Here is a 22,814-nt window from a genome sequence, read left to right as displayed (position 1 = left end):
TGGCATAAATGTAGCAAGCATAAACAACGTAAGAAGTGAGGCATTAAGAATCATTCTCACATGCTTCGCTACACCAGCTAAAGGAGGCTATAATTATAATGAGGACATTTTGCTCTGATTAATTTTCAAAACAATTTCTGGTTATTTAATGTAATAGAATATTATGTAATAGAAAACAGTTCATTAGACAACTAGCTGTAACATGAGAAAGTATTTTGTTTTCATCTCTCCCATTGGATGGCTGGCTTAGTTTTATAAATCTATAACCTATAAGAAAACCTGTCTCGGGTACCATAACAAATTCCTCTTAATCACAGAGGGGAAGAGATGGATGGAACACCATGGGGAAGAGATTGATGTAACACCAGGATATTTGATTTGGCTGCACCCATGATAAGAGAGCAGCATAGTTATGGCGCTCTGTCTGCACTGATAATACTGTGATTGCTCTACTGCTATCTGGGACATCAAGTAGAGTTAAATCCATCTTGTGCCAAAGACCCACTGAGGCAGATTAAGGCAATCAGAGAAAATCCCTGTCTACATTACCCAACGGACAGGCTAAAAATACTGGTTACCTCTTGGAAAGAGTTTTACTGTGAAGTACCTGGTGTTATGGTCTCAGGCATACAGAGAAACAATACAGTATCAGTGATTTGTTTCCTCAAAGATCTAAAGTTATCCTAAATCTTGCCATCTTCTTTTCAGACTTAATTGCAAAGTAATGTATGTGATATAACAGCACTATAAGAATGCTGAATAACAACCATTCCTCTGTTACATTTCCGACTACACAACCAGAAGAATAGGTAATGTGTAGGTATTTGTTACATAACTGTTTAATTAGACTTCCAGACATAAGAACAGACCCATGCAGCTATTTGGAATGCTTTTCTATTCAACTGTCTGGCTCATCAAAGGGGTTCTTTAGTCACTATTGTCTGTGGCCACCAACACTGCCTAAATCATTGAGGGAGAGAGATGTTTGAGGGAGATGCGACTAGAAGGTGGTTAGTAGCCTACAGGTCCTTAAAGTGCTGGGTCATGGCTAAGTACATGTGTGTATGTGCTAAGAGTGTTTTTTAAAAAGGTTAGTGTAGTGTCTTAGCTCTTATTACTTATTTATACAATAAGAAAGACTCTGAATACAATGAATTGAAATGGAGCTTCACATTTACTAAAACGAGTTAGTACCACAATAACATAGAACAACACTGCACATGACCAAGGGTGCTCCATTCTTAAAGGGGACATGAGTAATTAACAGAACATAACAGAAAGTATTCTGAATCCCCAAACAGTTGACAGTCAATGCACAATTGAACTGGAGTACACAGGGTACAAAAGAAAACATTAACAGCCTATTTTGAAATGTACTCACTACTCTTAATGTTTTTTTTCCATAAGTACCATCAGATCAGTTGTGGAGTTTATGTAAATAGTCACACCCTTCTGATTGAGAGCTTTGGGAGTAAATCAGGGTATGGTTGAGGTGAGGCACGGTATGTTTAATATCTGTATTGATCTGGCTGTAGTGAGAAAGCGAGGGGTAGGTTATCGTAGGCAGATGGCTACACCGTTTTAGGAAACATCCATTAGTTAAGTTTGGCAAACCAGATGTACCGCTTACGTATTACTCACACAGAGATGGTAATGACGCTAGGACTAAACCCCTCAAGACCAACAATAACCTCAGAATCTGTAATACAGGGGTTTATTGTAACACCATTCAATGTTCAAGACGCTCAGAAGACCAAGCTCTGGGCAGGACAAATTCAATGCTTGAAAACCAACATTGTCACATGAGCTATATGTTGAAAACTGAGACAGTAGACTAGTACTTACTACTTCAACTGAACACAAGCAATTCTCAAGATGAAGGTTAAAGAGTAAGCCACACACTAACATTTCCCTGAACCATGACCCTTTGTTATACAGTGAGAAAGAAACATGAGAAGGCATGTTTGTGATCAGCCCTCTTTAGGGCATGTAAAATACACAGCCCCCTTGAGGGATTTGCACATGGTGTTGAGTGTGTCCTGTTGGATGTGTTGTGGTGAGGGAGGAAAGGGTTGAGAGCACCTCAGACACAGCTTGGCCTGGCAGTGTCCGTAAGACTTCATTAAACAGGAGGAATTTAGGATCAGTCTCAGTGAGCTACAGAGATATCTGTGGATAATGGGTTTAAATATGTCCAAAACAGTAGGTTGTGTCCCTGTGAATTTCCTTATAAGGCAACTTGGAAAATATAATAATACAGAAGTAGACACTTGTCAAAAGTGAATGAGGAGAATTGGGGGTATCTGTATCTGTTGTTGTTGTTAGGGGTCACTGAATGTTTAAAAAGGAAGAGTTGATCTTTGCCCTCTGGGTACTGAAGTTTGACCAAATGCTTTTGATCCATGTTGAGTTCTAACCAACCCAGGGCATCCAATCACCAGTCACTCCCTCAACCCTGACACCAACAGTGTCTGGTATTGTATAAGACTCAAAGCAGGAGACTCATAGCCTTCATAATAATTATCACAGGGAGAGACAACAGAGAGAACCATACAATGTAGCTGAGAGTGACTGGACTGAACTGGGCTGAACAGCTTGTGCCCTATCTGTGCTTTGCCTTTATATCTTGTAAAGCTGCAGAGGGTAATGGAACAAAATCTCATCTAACTACTTCTTCAATAAACTATAATTACTGTTATTGTTATCAAGCAGACTGAAATCGTCCATTTCAGTCTGTTTTTGCAACAAACTAAATGGCACTCTGCCTTATGTTATGGTAACAGTAATCATTACTGTGCTGACTAAACTTTTTTCTTCGCCTTTATTTAACCAGGTAGGCTATTTGAGAACAAGTTCTCATTTACAACTGCGACCTGGCCAAGATAAAGCAAAGCAGTGTGACACAGACAACAACACAGAGTTACACATGGAATAAACAATAAACAAGCCAATAACACAATAAACAAGTCAATGACACAGTAGAAAAAAATATAGTCTATATACAGTGTGTGCAAAAGGCATGAGGTAGGCAATAAATAGGTTATAGTGGCGAATAATTACATTTTAGCAGATTAACACTGGAGTGATAAAGGAACAGATGATGATGTGCAAGTAGAGATACTGGTGTGCAAAAGAGCAGAAAAGTAAATAAAAACAGTATGGGGATGAGGTAGGTAGATTGGGTGGGCTATTTACAGACGGACTATGTACAGCTGCAGCGATCGGTAAGCTGCTCAGATAGCTGATGTTTAAAGTTGGTGAGGGAAATAAAAGTCTCCAACTTCAGCGATATTTGCAACTCGTTCCAGTAACTGGCAGCAGAGAACTGGAAGGAAAGGCGGCCAAATGAGGTGGTGGCTTTGGGGATGATCAGTGAGATATACACTGTAATAGAATGCATCCAGTTTGCTGAGTAGAGTATTGGAAGCTATTTTGAAGATGACATCGCCGAAGTCGAGGATCGGTAGGATAGTCAGTTTTACTAGGGTAAGTTATGCGGCGTGAGTGGAGGAGGCTTTCACATGACATGAGAACATTACAATGACTGTCTGTCCTTGAGATCATTGGAGTCGTCTAGAATAGGCACCAACAACCGGGGAGAATGATGTCTGTATCGTGGCAATAGTGAAAAGATATAAAACGTGGAGTACCCACAAATTCCAATAGATGCGGTAAAGAGGTCAATGGAATACAGACCGTGGGGGATAGAAGGATGCCGGATTGGTGCACATTCAACAAATCTGATCTAACAAAATAGATAATTATCAAATCCGTCATGATTAATGTATTGTAACAGGCCTACAATGTAGTTACTAAGTCCAATTTGGATATATTTGTCTGTTTTCTCTGCATAACATTTAGAAGTGAGTGCTAAATGCTAACTCTCGTTAGTATAAGCTGGTAGCATCGCTGGCATACAGAAATCGGTGGTGGTAGTCAAAGTCGTTTTTTAATTGATTGGTGACGATGACATGTGTTTAGGTTGACATTCATACAAGCATTATGCTCAGATTTTACCTCAACATAGTGTGAAATACACATATAAACAATAGCCTAAATGTGGGTTAGTTTTGCTGGGGGGCAATGAGAAGATTTGGGATCTTTCTCCCACGGCATATTCCCCCCACACGTTTCCATGGAATTTCTATTGTTTGGGTCGAGTTCCATTGACCTATTTACCACATTGAGCCCAACCCTGATGGACAGGCAATTGATAAGAGGCTGACAGAGCAGCAAACCCAGACCTGGCCTGACAGCAAGGACGGATGACACAGGACAGGTTGTAGTTCCATCACAGGCTGCACTGACACCAGCTTCAGCCTGGCATGGTCTGGGATCAAAGTGAGTGACCTGGCCTGTACCAGCCACCTTTCACCTGTGGGTCACACTTTGATCCCAGACCATGCCAGGCTGAGGCTGGTGTCAGTGCAGCCTGTGATGGAACTACAACCTGTCCTGTGTCATCCGTCCTTGCTGTCACACATCTGTCCCTGGCATGTGACCCAGTGTTGTAGTACTCGAGACCGGTCTCACTGAGACACTCAATACGGAGGCTGGGAATGTAAATACAATCAAACTAGGATGGGCAATGATCACAAGCCAGTCATAATGTGGCTAATAGGCTATCCTATCTATTTATGTAGCAAGCTAAAAACACAGAGACTAACATTAGCTATCTAGCTAGCTGTTAGAAGGATGTCATACCATTGGAGGAGTGGGTAAGTGACTGACTTGTTCCCCTCATATCGTTTTCAGTGTCTGGGGTTCTATGTTGTCCTTGTTTTGTATTTCTGTGTGTTTGGCCTGGTATGGTTCTCAATCAGAGGCAGCTGTCTATCGTTGTCTCTGATTGAGAATCATACTTAGGTAGCCTGTTCCCACCTGTGTTTGTGGGTGGTTGTTTTCTGTTTAGTGTATGTCACCTTGCAGAACTGTTCGTTTATCGTTTTTGCTGTTTTGTTCTAGTATTCGTATTCATTAAAAGGAATTATGAATACTTACCACGCTGCACCTTGGTCTTCTCCTTCTCCTCTATACGACGATCGTTACACTCTGGTTATCTACTCCAATCTCAGAGCACTTTCGTCTGAGTGTGCCAGAGAGATGAGGAGCTGATGAATTTACAAACGTGCAAAACCCAGTTGAATATGACCGGTGTCAGTAAACGTATGCAAAATAAGTAATAGTTAGTCAAGAACTCTCTAGATAACATGTAAACAGACTAACCAGCTCTGCTACAGTGAGTAAAATGGTCAGTGAGGTCTCGTTTGTGTCTGGAAGAAGCTATCTAGCAAGCTAGCCAACTTTAGCCAATTAGGTTGGGTGCTTGGTTGGGACAAGCATGCATTAGCAGACAAGCTGCAGAAGGACGGGGAGGCTACAATTCCCCATTGTTTATCAGTGCAATTTTGACAGCCAACTAGCTGAAAAAAGTTTGAGAATTTATCTAATGTTCCTTTGTTAGATTTTAGCTCATCTTGCTTTGGCTAGCATTAGTTGTTTAACTTGTTGTTGATGTGCATAACTGAGGGAGAGAGAGCCTACCTTTTCATGGTTGTTTCCTCAATAGGACTGTAAAGAGGACTTCCATGTTGTTTTCATAAATGCAGAAATCCATTCAGGTGAATTGTGTATTTTGGTGAATGCGTTCTAATGATCTAAAGTCGCGCTGTTGCAACTGCTTGTAAACACACAGTCCAGTTCAAAGTGAATTATGGAAGGCTCAGTGGCAAATGGCTTGTTTGTATAAAGCCCTACTGTAGCTCTGATTGGCTATAGCGCACCGGTCTGTGTAGACTCCGGTTTTATTTCCTGCAGTGTCTATTAATTGTCGAAACGCACGGCCACTTTCCCACTCTATATTGCTATAGAATTTTCACAAATGCCTGTCACGCCCTGGCCTTAGTATTCTTTGTTTTCTTTATTGTTTTAGTTAGGTCAGGGTGTGACATGGGGAATGTTTGTGTTTTGTTGGTTTGGGGTGATTATATGGTAAAGGGGGTGTTGGGTGTAGTGTATGGGTTTGTGTTGAGTGCATGTGTCTAGCGTTGTCTATGTTGGTTTAGTTGTCTAGGAGAGTCTATGGTTGCCTGAATGAGTTCCCAATTGGAGACAGCTGATTTCTGTTGTCTCTGATTGGGAGCCATATTTAGGGTAGCCATAGGCTTTCATGTGATGTGGGTAATTGTCTATGTTATACGTTTGTAGCCTGTGTGTGCACTACGTTTGATTAGCTTCACGATCGTTTATTGTTTTGTTTAGTGTGTAAGTGTTTTTGTTTCGTTTTGCCTTCGTCATCATTAAAAGAGATGGCGTATTTTCCAAATGCTGCGTTTTGGTCCGTCAATCCTCCACACGATCGTGACAATGCCTTAGTACAGGTATTCCCCCAGGGGTACGCGTAATGCCGTTGGGGGTACGCCAAATTTTCAAACAGTACATTTATTTTTTCCAACAGGGCTATGCGTTTGGGTGAGGTTTTTTCTCGCCTGAGTAGCATCGTTTCACTGCCAAAAATAAAATTAAACCATCTAGTGTTCAGCAAAATAACAACACAATGTCAAACACAGGTAGCCTAGTCAAATAATTTACATCCAGTCACATTAACCGTTACTTTCTCGTGGGAAACCTTCACTCTTGCGCGGGAAACCTTCACTCTTGCACAGACATTTAGAAACAAAACATGACAATTTGAAAAATAAGCCACGCAAGTTGAGCCACGCAAGTTTGAGCGAGAATAAAGACGACTTTCGAGTAGTATGACATGTATAAAAGCAACAGATACCATTAATAAGAAGGGGCTAGAAGTGTCTTATATGGTGAGCTACCGTGCGGCTAGGACAGGCAAGCCCCTTACAATTGTGAAGGACTTAATTCTTCCTGCTGCCGTGGATATGGTGGGAAATGGTGGATATGGGGGGACAATGCTGGGGAAAAAGGCCCAAAAAAACTATACAGACAGTGCCTTCATCAAACAACACTGTTTTATGACGCATCAGTGACATGGCAGGAGATGTTTTGAAACAATTACTGCTTCGCATACAAGCCTGTGAATTATATGTGTTACAGCTGGATGAGTCAACAGACATGGCGGGCCTGGCACAGCTCCTGGTATATGTCAGTTACGTTTACGGGGGGGTCAATTAAGTAAGAGGATATTTCTATACATGAGAGGATACTGTATGAGAGGAAGTATTGAGAGGAAGTACTGAGAGGAAGAGAGAGGAAGTACTGTACTTCCTCCATGAGAGGAAGTACTGTACAGCTTTGTGACATCAAATGGACTTGTGATCGTCAAGATGTGATGGTGTCTGTACTGATGGCGCAAAAGCCATGACAGGGAGACATAGTGGAGTGGTAACGCACGTAAAAGCAGTTGCCCCGACACCACTTGGGTACATTGCAGCATCCACCGAGAGGCTCTTGGTGCCAAGGGAATGCCTGACAGCTTGAAAGATGTTTTGGACACTACAGTGAAAATGGTTAACTTTCTTGAAGCAAGGTCCCTGAACTCTCGTGTATTTTCTGCATTATGCAATGATATGGGCAGCGACCATGTAACGCTTTTACAACATACAGAAGTGCGCTGGTTATCAAGGGGCAAAGTATTAACACTTTTTTTGAATTGAGAGACGAGCTTAAAGTTTTCTTTACTGACCATAATTTTCACTTGTCTGACCGCTTGCATGATGACAAGTTTCTCACACGACTGGCCTATCTGGGTGATGTTTTTTCTTTCCTGAATGATCTAAATCTAGGATTACAGGGACTCACTGCAACTATATTCGATGTGCGGGACAAAATTGAGGCTATGATTAAGAAGTTAGAGCTCTTCTCTGTCCGCATTAACAAGGACAACGCACAGGTCTTTCCATCATTGTATGATTTTTGTGTGTGCAAATGAACTCAAGATTACAGACAATGTCAAATGTGATATAGCGAAGCACCTGAGTGAGCTAGGTGCGCAATTACGTTGGTACATTCCCGAAACGGACGACACAAACAACTGGATTCATTATCCCTTTCATGCCCTGCCTCCAGTCCCCTTACCGATATCTGAACAAGAGAGCCTCATCGAAATTGCAACAAGCGGTTCTGTGAAATTTTTATTTAATCAGAAGCCACTGACAGATTTCTGGATAGGGCTGCGCTCAGAGTTTCTTGCCTTGGCAAATCGCGCTGCTAAGACACTGATGCCCTTTGCAACCACGAACCTATGTGAGAGTGAATTCTCAGCCCTCACTAGCATGAAAACTAAATACAGGCACAGACTGTGTGTGGAAAGACTCTCTCCAATACAACCCAACATTGCAGAGTTATGTGCATCCTTTCAAGCAAACCCTTCTCATTAACCTGTGGTGATTTATTCACAATTTTTGATGAACAAATAAGGTTTCATATGTAAGGTGGCTAAATAAAGAGCAAAATTATTGATTATTGTTATATTATTATTTGTGCCCTGGTCCTATAAGAACTCTTTGTCACTTCCCACGACCCGGGTTGTGACAAACTCACACTCATTCTTCTGTTTAATAAATGTATTGTATAGTGTGTGTGTGGCAGGCTTACAATGATGGCAAAAAACAACATTTGAGAGTACGCTGACCCTGGTACTAGAGGGGGTACGCAGCTGGAGGTTGAATGTTTGAAGGGGTACGGGAGTATAAAAAGTTTGAGAACCATTTTCTTAGTATACATAATTCCCAAACATTCTAAGAATTTATGAAATCTTGAAAATGACCATATGTGACCGAGCTCCTCGATTTGGTCTTATCTAGAATAATTTGAAATTGTTTTTTTTTTACATTGGATAAAAGTAGGGGACTCGGGGCTAGAAAATGGTATGTCATACACTGCAGTTGAGGAACAATAGGAAAGTAATTCAACTTTGAAATTTGATAAACTTCTAACTCCAGTTTTGAGAAAATGGCCTTTAAATGTAATGGTACACGTACTGGAGAGCTCTTTTGTCTACACCCATTCAGCATCGTTCACACCCTCTTAAGCCTTAGCCCCACCCATGTCTTTAAAGATTCACATGATGCCATGTGGTAAACACACGCTACATGAAGTTTATTTGTCACATGCACAGGATACAGAAGGTATAAATGGTACACTGAAATGGTTACTTGTATAGTAGCAATATCAAAAACAGAAAGTGTCCAGATAAAAATATTTTATAATTATTATATGATGCTTGAAGGAAATGCTATAACCATCCCCCAGCCACATCTAGCTGTGTATGGGTCACTATTGTCTAGACATTTACGTTCAAATGCCGCTCCTGTGAAGTAGTGATGTGCAATATACGCCTAGTTTCCTGAAACCAGTCACATCTTAGTGGTCGGTTGTCAGAAAATGTTTTAAAAAGTGTCATATTCTTCCTTGTGGTGTAAATGAAAAGATTTTAATGAGATTTCAAGTTGCTAAAATGCTGTCAGTTCCACTTTAAATGTTACAATGTTTCTCGCACATGAGTTATTTCAAAGAAATGGCGAACAACAGTAAGCACGCTGCAGTAAAAAACACAGTTTCACTCACCAGATGTCGATCATTTGAAACATAACTTCTTGTTGAAAGTTATTATTGAAAAGGGAGTTGCTAACAAATTTGCAACAATATCCTCTTTGTTAACACCTGCTGCAGCCGCTGCAAACTAGCCAACAACAAAAGCTAGCTAGAAGTTTCCATATGTTTTTGTAAAAGCAATCCCACCCATTAAGTCAAAATGTGATTGGTTGATTCCACTGTCACTCCAAAATGTTGCCCTAATATAGTTGAATGGCAGATGTCTTTATATTGCTAGCCAATGGCTGACATTGCTAGCTCGATTTATCTCCCCAGAGACCAGCAAAGAAAATCCTGAATGGATCTTGTTTTCTCTTCAGTGTTAACCCTTTCCAACAAAAACTGAAGAGATTAAATCAGATCATTGAAAAATAATAATATAATTATGATAATTATTGTATAAATCCTTAACCCTTCTCTGAAGGCATAGTAGGCCCATTGTGTTTGGGTTAGTAATAATTTGTAGAGTCGCTCTATTTTCCCTCAGCATACATGTTTCACTATTCTGAATGTCTAAAGAATCCATACATTGTTCTGAAATATGAACACAGAAATATTGGTGCATGTTGAACTCTGTTATAAGGTGGTGATTTGACAAAATTACAATCATGGTCTTGAATTGGACTCTCATTTTTCTGGTCTCGGTCTTGCCTCGGTCTCGAACCCCTTGTCCCCCTCCTGGTCTCGGTCTTGAATCGGTCTTGCTTTAGGTGGTCTCGAAAACAACACTGATGTGACCTACTCAGCTGCAGATGTATAGGACCAGATGGTGTTTCTGTTTACCTGCATGGCCCTGTCCTCATTAAGAGCTCTTCTGGCTCCACCATATAGAACATTATACTGAAAACAGTTAAAATCCCTCAGATATCTGTTTGTTCACTGAAGCATATGGTTAGTGCTCGACAATTACATGACCTGAAATGGTACTGTAGCTGTAATGAGCTTAGTTATCTTTAGCGTGCCTAGCTCTGAAGTTAATTACTGCCACCACAATCTGTAGAGAGCAGAGAAGTATACCTGTTTCTCCACTAGGTGGCAGACTCAACTCAATCTGATCATGTAAGAATCTGAATCAGTAACATTGGGTGTATTGTGTGTTGTTATTGGGTGTGTGTGCATGTGCATGTGCGTGTGTGTGTGTGTGTGTGTGTATCCTGCATGTTAAAGCCTGTTGCAGGAAAGGGAACGTTTTGTAGTTTACAAGGCCTCCCAGATTTGAGCGTTACATATTTGAACCATCTGTAAAACATTGTGTCCTGTCTAAGTACATTACTTTTCCTTCCTGGAGGGTAGCTGGCATAGTGGAACATGGTTCATGTTGAGCTGTGATGACCTGTGGTGTAGAATCTGCCTTCCTGAGATTAAAGACAGGGGGAGGTGAGAGTGACTAATGTACTGGCCTGAGGTGGGCACTGTCCCTAAGAACTGATCTTGGATCCGCTTCATGGTGTGGTTCCCATCTTTGTTGTGCTGTGACTATCGAAGGCTGGGATTCAATCCGACCGGCAGTAGATCTGGGGCAGCAGGTAGCCTAGTGGATAGAGAGTTGGGCCAGTAACTGAAAGGTTGCTAGATCAAATCCCTGAGCTGATAAGGTAAAAATCTGTCATTCTGCCCCTGAACAAGGCAGTTAACCCACTGTTCCTTGTAAATAATAATTTGTTCTTAACTGACTTGTCTAGTAAAATAAAAAAAATACAAATCTGCGTTACAGAGCACTTGGCATTTAACGGTAATTTCCAATTGAGCCGACATATGCAGCATTTAATGTGATTACAGTCTCTGTGAATATGGGAACATTGCTTATAGACTTATTTAGGAAAAGATAAGGACAGAGGGGGGCATGGAAAAGTGTATTTAGTAGCACAGACACATGCTGGTGACAGGCCCTTCAGCAGTGTACAACATGGTCAGTGTTTCCGTTTGCCCACTGATTACTCCAGTTAGGATTTGGAAAACTATGTTAGTTCCTTGGTAAGTCAGGATCTACATGAGGTTTGTTTTGGGTTGCTAACTTGGTCTCTATTGACAGGGTCCTGACTGTTTTTGCTTAATGAAAACTTGGGGTGGGATTCAAACCGATCGCGCTTTGCACATTTTAAATAAAACAATGGACTTTTTATGGTGAGTGAGCATTCCTTTTCAATGTCTTACTACAGGTGTCAGGTTCTAAATGTGCATTTTGCAGAGTATGTCAAGCCAACAATCTCTGGGGCAGTAGTTCCCTCTGTCTCATCTAATGGCAGTGTCCTGAATGCCACTGACAAGCTCTCTGCTTTTACTGCTCTTTCATCTCACTAGGAGAGCACTACATTAAGGGGCTCATATGGCTCAGGGGGACGAAAAACAAAAAAGGTTGGTGAATGCTGTCACCGAAATGTGTCTGTTTGCTCTGACCTCTGCTGCTAAAAAAATATATTGAAACTTAAAGAATATTTCAGTGAGTGTGGGTTTTACTTTCTCATTGGGGACAATAAAACATAAAAATCCCTTAGGTAGGGAACACAGTGTACTGTACTGAGGCAGTGTCAGCTACAAGATTTGATTTTGTAATTAAAGAAATATATATTTAAATGTATTTATTTATATCCATGGTTGAAATTACTCGTGTTGACACAGTGTCCAATATTCAAATATTCAGTAAGACTCTATTCAAAGGGATAATCCAAACATAATCATAACTTTGTGTAATTATCATGATATACTCACATTTTGTGTGGGTGCATGTGTGCGTGCATACATGTTTGCGTATGTGTAACTGAGTGCTTAACTGGGCCTGAGCAGGTCATCAGGCAATATCAAGGTTATGGTTAAGGTGCGGGTTCAAGTTAGAGTTAGTAGTTGGAAGGTGCATTGCTTGTGTACTTTTCTAGCAACCCTACTCTCCTGTCCAGGGCCTCTGCTAACAGCCTGTGTCACCTGGGTAACCTGACTACCCTGAGGGGTGAAACCAGAGCACCAGATCACCGGATCAGGGTCCAAATTGATTTGACAAAAAAAGGTCAAACCTCTTTGTCTCACCCCCTATTATAGGGTTAGAGGTATAGAATCACTTTCTGAGTCTGCTTAATAAAACATGAGGGAAATCAAACAGGACTCTGATTGGAAAGGTCAAATGACCACTGATGGTAATGAGACACTGGGCCAGGGAAAAACACAACACAACAAACACAATCTAAACCCAGGTCAGCCAGCCTGCACAGTAGGGACTAGGTTCAGTGCTTCCAGAACGGATTTAGACCAGGAATCCTCCAACTGGGATTTCTGGAAAGTTACCAGAATTGTGCAGCCCTACTGAGGCCTGTTTGGATTTAATTGTCCACTTACAGAGGAAAGCCACGAACCTTGATACGCTCCTGGGGCAGGAAAATGAAGAGGATAAAGTTATGGACACTCAAAATCACTGGAGATCAATACGGAGCTTACTGTTCTTTATTCACACAGCTCATAGACGCTGTGAGGTGACTCATCAATGAGAAAGGGGTTTATGCAGTGTGGCTGTAAATATGGAGTTTTTATTCCCTCTAAGCTCATTTAAAACTTGACTCAAGTGTTATTAGAACAGGCTTTGCTTCTTATATCTTCTTAGTGAACCCCTGGTAATCATAATACTGCTTAGAGCAACTCTGTTGTACTTTAAAGCAACGAGAAAGAGCATGAATATTAGGAGCAATGTGTTGTAGAAAAAATCTATTATTTCCATTATTACTATTACATTTTACACAACATACATGTACTCCATTTACCAATTTAAAAAACTAGTCTCTAGACATGATCATGACTGAAGCCTCTATTTTGATCAAGTCAGAAAAAATAACATGCATAATAGTACATGATACAATCAACAGAGTTTAGGAATTTTCCATGTGAGGTCATGTATTATTCATGTTTGTTGCTGTTTGTCATATTTACAGAGCATTTTTAGAGTACATGAAGAACACCCTGTCCCAACACAGTGACAGAGACACATTTAGGAGAAAGAAATCATTCATTAAAACACTGCCCTCCCCAAACCTCCATTCCCCCAAACTCTCCATTTCCATGCACGACACAGAATTTACCCTATACCCCACCAGTGGATTAACAGAAATGCCCCCACCCCCAGTAATGCCAGGGAGGTAGGGGATGGGGGGGGACTCAAGACAGTAAGGGCCTTGTCACCAAACCAAGCCTGAGAAAGCCTCTCCTAGCAACCGTAGACGGCAACACAATATCCTTTCACACAGCCGAGAGGGCGTCCAAAAGGCCCTTTGAATGGAGCTCAGCTCACCCCTGTGAAGAGGCTGTGCTGCAAGGCTTCAGTATGGACAACCAGACCTCTGGGGCCCTGTCAGAGAGAGAGGGATAAGGAGGATGGGAGGGGAGGGAGAGAGAGAGAGAGAGAGAAAGAGAGAGGGAGGAGAAGGATGAATAGGAAGGGATGTGGGGAGCAGAAGGAAAAGGGGAGGAGCAGAAACAGAAGGGGTGTAGAGGTATGGGGAAGAGGAAGGATACATGTGAGGAGGAGAAGGGAGAGAGAAGGGAGGAGGAGGATGATGAGAGGAATGGATAGAAGTAAAAGGAGTAAGAGGAGTAGAAGTGAGAGAGATGGAGGAAGAATGGAAGGACGAGAGAGACAGTTTAATGCCTGCTGTCACTGTGTGCCAGTGGCCTTTAGCTGTTTATAGCCCCCAGACCGGTAATGTCCATTTAAAATCAATGAGAAGACACTAATGACATCACAAGCATGCTGGGCGGATGTGAGAAATGGCAATGATCAGGGTCTGATGTATCGTCTGAAACCATCTCTATTTCTTTCCCATCCCACCCATCTCTTTCTATTCTTCTTTCCCTCTCTCTACAGAAGACGTATAACATCAACCAACAGCAGCAGCAGCAGCAGTGTGTGAAAAACGGAAAGCACAGGAATGGCAGAGGTACGTCTGGCCCTCTCCGGTTACTGTCTCATGGAACAATAACATGCCTGGGAAGTAAAGCCAAGCAACTCTGAGTTACCATCTTGTGTTATCACTGCCTCTCATTGTACACAGCGGAGTAATGGACCTGGCCCTCCAATCACTGTGACCATACCTGCCAGCCAGGTAGAGGTACTTCCGCACACTTGGCACGTTTGGCTGTTCACGGGTCTGGTTACACTGTTTGTGTTATGTATGAAAACGTTTTTTAAAGGGCTCAAAGCATCCAGTAAGAACCTTAAGAGACTTAAAAGAGTCTTACAATCTAGTGACTGTGCTAACATGATAAACTCTGATTACGTTGATTTTGTGAAATACAAGGGATTTCGTGGTACTCGACATAAACTAAAGTGTCCAACTTTGAGATCAACATGTCTTGGAGAGTTTTCATCAGAGTGCTGAAGAGGTTTAAATTTCTTCCTAATCCCATGTCTTACTTTGTTGACAAATTTTGGATATTTTCAATCAAAAGCATTATTTATAACTAACAAATAAGTCAGTGAACACCTTGTCACTTAGTTATTTTCTATAGTGGTAAGTGAACCTCTCTTTGTCAGGGTAAAAATATCACATTGATACTGACATCCCTCTGACTAATTGCAGGCTAGCTCATAATCTCTATCTAGCTAACACTGTATACATTCTACATCCCCTTAAAGCAGAGGCATTGGGAAAGCCATGTGTAGATGAACAGCCCAGTGTGCTCTCTCCCAGTACTGCCAGCCTGGCTACTGTACTACACTGCTGATTATGAAAGCGCCCAGATGACTTATGGTTAATATGAGCATTAGGAAAGAACTTAAGCCTTCTGCTAATCCTACCAGCTACAGACCACTGAGGATCAGAGAGAGAGAGAGAGAGGAGTGAGAGTGTGAGTGAGAGAGAGGGGATAGAGTGGACGATTGAGAGGGAAATGAGAGGGAAGGAAAGAAAGAAAGAATGGAGGAGAGAACTAGAGAGATTGAGAGTAGGGGAGAGCGGGAAAGTGAGAGCATAGAGGAAAAGAGAAAAAGACAAAAGAAAGAGAGGGAGAGAGAGAGAGTATCTAACAGCAGGCTAGAGACGGAGGGGAGAGGCAATAGATGTAGTAATAATATTAGAGATAAAGAGTGAGAGAGTGAGAGTGAGAGAGGGGGGGGGGGTGAGAGAGGGAGGGGCGGGCAGTGGAATGCCCGGGGGTCATGTGACTGTTTACTCTAGCCTGGGCAGAGAAGCATGCTTAAAGGAGTGCTGCAGCAGGACACACACAGATACACCCGGACACAGAGAGAGGGAGACAGACAGACAGACACCAAGAGAGGCATGGCACAGAGAGTCACCCACAGTCACAGCCTGTTTCCTTCTGGCCAGGCTGGGAGGACCAGGGATGTACTGGTCAAGTCAGGTAAGACCCATGCAGAGCTATGCTCCACTCTGTCACTATGACAGAACAGCAGGGCTGACACAGAGGCTTCAGCAGAAGCCAGATTTTGCAGGACAGTGTTTTAGATGTTATAGGCTCTGTTTATTTATGGGAAAGGGAAATTGTGCAAGTAGAGATAAGGTAGTGAGATCTGTACAGTAAAACAACATGGTTTTGCGAGGATCCTGGAATGTATTATTGAGGTTAACAGGAGTGAACTTTGTAGATACTAGGTGTTGTTATCTGTTACAATTGTCTCTACTTATGGGGGAGAAGGTATTTTAGACAAGTTTAGGAGGGCTCATTGTTTGGGCCTGGAACAGACAAACATGAAGTGAAATGTACTGTACATGTATGTGTACTTGAGACACAGAAAGCATCAGATCAGTTTCATAGCAAAATCCACTGAGGACAGCTAGCTATGTCTATAACTTATGCATTGGTACAGCAGCACAGATTGTCATGTTAATAGTTTGGGAACGATGTGCTGGACACACCAGGCACAATGACTTCACATAGCAAGATTCATTCAGATAATGTAATTATAATGCTTAAGCAGGAATTTCTTGTTTCGTACTCTTGAGTCTTGGGACATTACATGTTATTTGTGTAGAATAGCCCTCTGTCCATCAATTGGACAATACAGGACCACTTACAGTTGAAGTCAGAAGTTTACATACACCTTAGCCAAATACATTTAAACTCAGTTTTTCACTATTCCTGACATTTAATCCTAGTAAAAAATCCCTGTCTTAGGTCAGTTAGGATCACCAATTTATTTTAGAATGTGAAATGTCAGAATAATAGTAGAGAGAATTATTTATTTCAGCTCGTATTTCTTTCATCATATTCCCAGTGGATCAGAAGTTTACATAAACTCAATTAGTATTTGGTAGCATTGCCTTTAAATTGTTTAATTTGGGTCAAACATTTCGGGTAGCCTCCCACAAGCTTCCCACAATAAGTTGGGTGAATTTTGGCCCATTCCTCCTGACAGAGCTGGTGTAACTGATTCAAATTTGTTGTCTCCTTGCTCGCACATGCTTTTTCAGTTCTGCCGACAAATTTTCTATGGGATTGAGGTCAGGGCTTTGTGATGGACACTCCAATACCTTGACTCTGTTGTCCTTAAGCCATTTGCCACAACTTTGGAAGTATGCTTGGGGTCATTGTCCATTTGGAAGACCCATTTGTGACCAAGCTTTAACTTCCTAACTGATGTCAGGGGCAGCAGGGTAGGCTAGTAGTTAGAGCATTAGACTAGTAACCAAAAGGTTGCAAGATCGAATGCCCGAGCTGACAAGGGAAAAATCTGTTGTTCTGCCCCTGAACAAGACAGTTAGCCCACTGTTCCTAGGCCATCATTGAAAATAAGAATTTGTTCTTAACTGAGTTGCCCAGTTAAATAAAGAAAAATGCCTTGATATGTTGCTTCAATATAGCCTCATGATGCCATCTATTTTGTGAAGTGCACCAGTCCCTCCTGCAGCAAAGCACCCCCACAACATGATGCTGCCACCCCAGTGCTTCACGGTTGGGATGGTGTTCTTTGGCTTGCAAGCCTCCCTCTTTTTCCTCCAAACATAACGATTGTCATTATGGCCAAACAGTTCTATTTTTGTTTCATTAGACCAGAGGACAATTCTCCAAAAAGTACGATCTTTGTCCCCATGTGCAGTTACAAACCGTAGTCTGGCTTTTTAATGGTGGGTTTGGAGCAGTGGCTTCTTCCTTGCTGAGCGGCCTTTCAGGTTATGTCGATATAGGACTCGTTTTACTGTGGATAAAGATACTTTTGTACCCGTTTCCTCCAGCATCTTCACAAGGTCCTTTTCTGTTGTTCTGGGATTGATTTGCACTTTCTGCACCAAAGTACATTCATCTCTAGGAGATAGAATGCGTCTCCTTCCTGAGCGGAATGACAGCTACGTGGTCCCATTGTGTTTATACTTGCGTACTATTGTTTGTACAGATAAACGTGGTACCTTCAGGCATTTGGAAATTGCTCCCAAGGATGAACCAGACTTGTGGAGGTCTACAATTTTTTTCTGAGATCTTGGCTGATTTCTTTTGATTTTACCATGATGTCAAGCAAAGAGGCACTGAGTTTGAAGGTATGCCTTGAAATACATCCACAGGTACACCTCCAATTGACTCAAATGATGTCAATTTGCCTATCAGAAGCTTCTAAAGCCATGATATTATTTTCTGGAATTTTCCAAGCTGTTTAAAGGCACAGTCAATTTAGTGTATGTAAACTTCTGACCCACTGTAATTGTGATACAGTGAATTATAAGTGAAATAATCTGTCTGGAAACAATTGTTGGAAAAAATACTTGTGTCATGCATGAAGTAGATGTCCTAATACACTTGTCAAAACTATAGTTTGTTAACAATACATTTGTGGAGTTGTTGAAAAACGATTTTTAATGACTCCAACCTAAGTGTATGTAAACTTCCGACTTCAACTGTATGTGCACTTTAAACTGATCAATGGCAGCTCTGTTGTCATATGTCTCAAACTTATTGAGCCACATTTCGCAAATGATGTGTGTTCACTTGCAGTATCTGGATGTCTTGTTTATTTAAATAGTGTAACACCGGGGTCACCTCTGTGGTATGGCTGAGTTGTGATCAAGTCAAATAAACTGTGCTGCCTGCCGGACTTGTTTGAACAGTTATTAGGGGATTGTGACTGACTGTCCTGAGTACAGAAACAGTAAAATACTGTACTTAAACAAGCACACAATGTACTGGGGTCCCTTATTCAAGCAGCATGTCTGTACTGTTCTGTCTGTATAACTGAGTCATTCAATTCCATGAAGTTTACTGTATGTTCTGTATGATTCTGATGGCATGTCTGGTTAGTGGCCATACATGCGTCCTCGTTGGCTTCTGCTGTTATGTTAGACCCTTGCCTATTTTAATGATAATGACTTCATGGAGTCTCAGTCTGAATTTCATGGTGTGTCAACAATCTGTATTCACAGTGTATTCTGGGAAAACAACTCCCCCGCCCTGTCCCTTTGGAGACTGCGTGCTTTGATCATTTTAGGGGCTAAGCCTGCGTTGCCACGACGACAAACAGTGTTCTATTTGTATACAATCTGAGAACCCTTTCACTCTCAGATTTTTCCTCCCAAGGCGCATAGCGTCATAAAATGACACAGGAATTAAATAATTTCCCTACCCATCTGCATCTACCTGTTGAAGTAACAGTGAAGAAAATATCACATAAAAAATGTGAATGTGCTTTGGCGAAAGTCAAAAGGAAATAGTTGGTTGACAGACCCAGCTATTTCACCATCATTTCCCATACTCATTTATAATCAAATAATGGGTAGCCTGCTTTGACTCCAATAACCACTTACTCAGAATATGCAAACAGAACCTAATAGTGACATTATAAAGCATTTCAAAGAACAAACAGCGACTCAAATGGCATATTACCGTAAAATGGTTTACTGCAAAGATTGTGGGATAATGAAGATTGAAAAGGCTCCTGTTTTTCTAGCCACTGTGTTGTAGCCTGAGCCTCATCCCCTGTCATAGACACCCAGGGGAAAATATGATTTGCCATACTCCTCCAGGGTTATAAGAGATCCATCTAAATGCATTGTGCCAATGTAACTGGATGATGGACTCAGTGCACAGAGATGTTACTAATTTACCCAGGGTGCATTGAGATGACATCTAGCATGTCCTAAATGTCAAATCAATACAACCACAGTCGGGATTATATGACTCAAGAACTACCAAATTATGATACATGTCTGTCTCTTATGTGACTAGGGTTGCAAAGGGAGGGTATTTTACTGGAAATAAACTTTCTAAATTTAATGTGTAAATGTTCAAGGATTTTATGTAATCTATCACATCTAATGGCCCTTTTGGGAACTTCAGATTTTTACAGTTGTTTGTAATTATCTTTGGTCTTCTACGAAATAATTCAATAAGATTAGAAAAAAACGAATAGAATTACAAAACTGTAAAACATTATCCTAAATATAAACCATGAACTTAGTGAATACCATTGGTATTAAATATGAGTCTTTCAGCATGAAATATAAAAAAATGTACACAATTTTATTTATTTTTGTAAGAACAGACGCTGGGAGACGAGAAGCAAGTACAGGGAGGGAACATTTAATAAATAACCAACATGAAACAAACAAGGACACATCTTGACGGGAAACATAATGACAATAATGCTGACACAGGGATCAAACTGAGGAACAGACAGATATAGGAGGGGCAAAGTAATGGAGTCCAGGTAAGTCCAAAGATGCGCTGGTGCGCGTAACGATGGTGACAGGTGTGTGTAATAATGGGCAGCCTAGTGCCCTCGAGCACCAGGGAGGGGAGGAGGAGCAGGCGTGACAGTACCCCGCCCCTAGTGGCACCACCCTGGGTGAGCCTGATGGGCTTGCCGAGACATGAGAGTTGGCTGAGGCGTGGATGCCCGACGAGCCGGTTGAGGCGTGGGAACCCGATGAGTCGGCTGAGAGCGTGTGTGACTAAATAGTTAAAGATCATTACTTTATCTTCTGTCTTGAGCCAATGAGTTTAATTTAGTAAATGCCGGATCTCTATGGCAAGATGCATCATTCACTCAAGTTTAGTAAAAATCGGCCCAGCACTGTCTGAGATATAGCGTGTTACTAACAAAAAAATGTAGGAACGAATGGACGGAGACAGATTTAAAAGTTATTCAAGTATGAATTACCAAATTTACGATAGATTGTCATCGATTTCTGTTAATTACCAAAATGACTGAAGAGTCCGGTAACATTGGTAAACTACAGGTAGCTTTGCAACTCTATGTGACACTCTGCATGTCTGTCCTGATCTTTTGAGGGAGTCTTGTCTATTTTTATGAAGGATAAGCAAACATTCCACACAGAAGATTGTGGACTTACATTGCATAACAAATGATGCAACCGGCCTTCCTTTTTTGTTTGTTGCCAGCCTGGTCTCATAGACTAGTCGTAACATAGTAAATGTGAATCCGGGACACTCAAATTAGTATGATATGTAACGTTTGGTATGGTTACATAAGAGAGATGGTTACTTAAGGCAAAAACTGAAGTTGGGTGAGAGTATAAAGCGAATGTCTAGCAACCCGAAGGTTGAGTTTTAATCTCATCACGGACAACGTTAGCATTGGTCAATAAAGAAGTGGTCAGATGACGCAGATGCTAATATACAGGACTGTTTTGCTAGCACAGACTGGAATATGTTACGGAATTCTTCCAATGGCATTGAGTACACCACTGTACACCACTGGCTTCATAAATAAGTGCATCGATGACGTCATCCCCACAGTGACTGTATGTACATACCCCAACCAGAAGCCCTGGACTACAGGCAACATCCGCACCTAGCTAAAGGGTAGCGCTGTCGATTTCAAGGACCGCTCCTTGAAATCGACAGCGCTACCCTTTAGCTAGGGGCTAGGAGTTTGAAAGAAATCCCGCTACGCCCTCCGACAAACCATCAATACAGGATTAAGATTGAATCGTACTACACCGGCTCCAAATCTCGTCGGATGTGGCAGGGCAAGCAAACTATTATTGACTACAAAGAGAAGCACAGCCACGCACTGCCCAGTGACACAAGCCTACCACACAAACTAAATTACTTCAATGCTCGCTTCGAGGCAAATAACACTGAAGCATGCATGAGAGCATCAGCTGTCCCAGACGACTGTGTGATCACACTCTCCATAAGCGATGTGAGTAAGACCTTTAAACAGGTCAACATTCACAAGGCCACAGGACCAGACGGATTACCAGGACGGTACTCCGAGCATGCGCTGACCAACTTGCAAGTGTCTTCACTGACATTTTCAACCTGTCCGTGACTGAGTCTGTAATACCAACACGTTTCAAACAGACCAGCATAGTTCCTGTGCCCAAGAACACTAAGGTAACCTGCCTAAATGACTACCGAGCCGTAGGACTCACATCGGTAGCCACAAAGTGCTTTGAAAGGCTGGTCATGGCTCACATCAACACCATTATCCCAGAAACCCTAGACCCAATTTCTATTGCACTCCACATTGCCCTTTCCCACCTGGACAAAAGGAACACCTATGTGAGAATGCTATTCATTGACTACAGCTCAGCGTTCAACACCATAGTGCCCTCAAAGCTCATCTCTAAGCTAAGGACCCTGGGACTAAACACCTCCCTCTGCAACTGGATCCTGGACTTCCTGACAGACCGCCCCCTGGTGGTAAGGGTAGATAATAAGACATCTGCCATGCTGATCCTCAACACGGGGGCCCCTCAGGGGTGCGTGCTCAGTCCACTCCTGTACTCCCTGTTCACTCATGACTGCGTGGCCAGGCACGACTCCAACACCATCATTAAGTTTGCAGATGACACAACAGTAGTAGGCCTGATCACCAACAACAATGAGACAGCCTATAGGGAGGAGGTCAGAGATCTGGCCATGTGCTGCCAGGATAACAACCGTTCCCTCAAAATGATCAAGACAAAGGAGGTGATTGTGGACTACAGGAAAAGGAGGACCGAGCACGCCCCCATTGTCATCGACAGGGCTGTAGTGGAGCAGGTTGAGAGCTTCAAGTTCCTTTGTATCCACATCACCAACAAGCTATCATGGTCCAAACACACCAAGACAATCATGAAGAGGCAAAGCCTATTTCAGGAGCCTTTTCAGGAGACTGAAAAGATTTGGCATGAGACCTCAGATCCTCAAAAAGTTATACAGCTGCACCATCGAGAGCATCCTGACTGGTGCATCATTGCCTGGTATGGCAACTGCTCGGCCTCCGAACGCAAGGCACTACAGAGGGTAGTGTGTACGGCCCAGTATTTCACTGGAGCCAAGCTTTGCTGCCATCCAGGACCTCTATACCAGGA

General features: G+C 42.0%; 1 protein-coding gene across 2 annotated transcripts in view; it reads left to right on the top strand.

Annotated features, from left to right (window-relative positions):
- Positions 1-22,814, top strand: part of LOC129851011 (protein FAM107B-like) — a 46,468-nt gene that overhangs the window by 2,142 nt on the left and 21,512 nt on the right. Inside the window, exon 2 of one of the 2 annotated variants that reach the window (XM_055917156.1) lies at positions 14,411-14,483. In XM_055917156.1, the coding sequence (XP_055773131.1) occupies positions 14,411-14,483 (73 nt within the window). Of the gene's footprint in view, positions 1-14,410; positions 14,484-15,695; positions 15,907-22,814 lie in introns of those variants that run through there. The other variant, XM_055917155.1, reaches the window with a different exon arrangement.

The sequence above is a fragment of the Salvelinus fontinalis genome, chromosome 3 (assembly GCF_029448725.1).
Source record: "Salvelinus fontinalis isolate EN_2023a chromosome 3, ASM2944872v1, whole genome shotgun sequence".
NCBI lineage: Eukaryota > Metazoa > Chordata > Actinopteri > Salmoniformes > Salmonidae > Salvelinus > Salvelinus fontinalis.
Note: the sequence above shows the minus strand (reverse complement) of the source record. Positions and strands in the feature narration are given on the sequence as shown.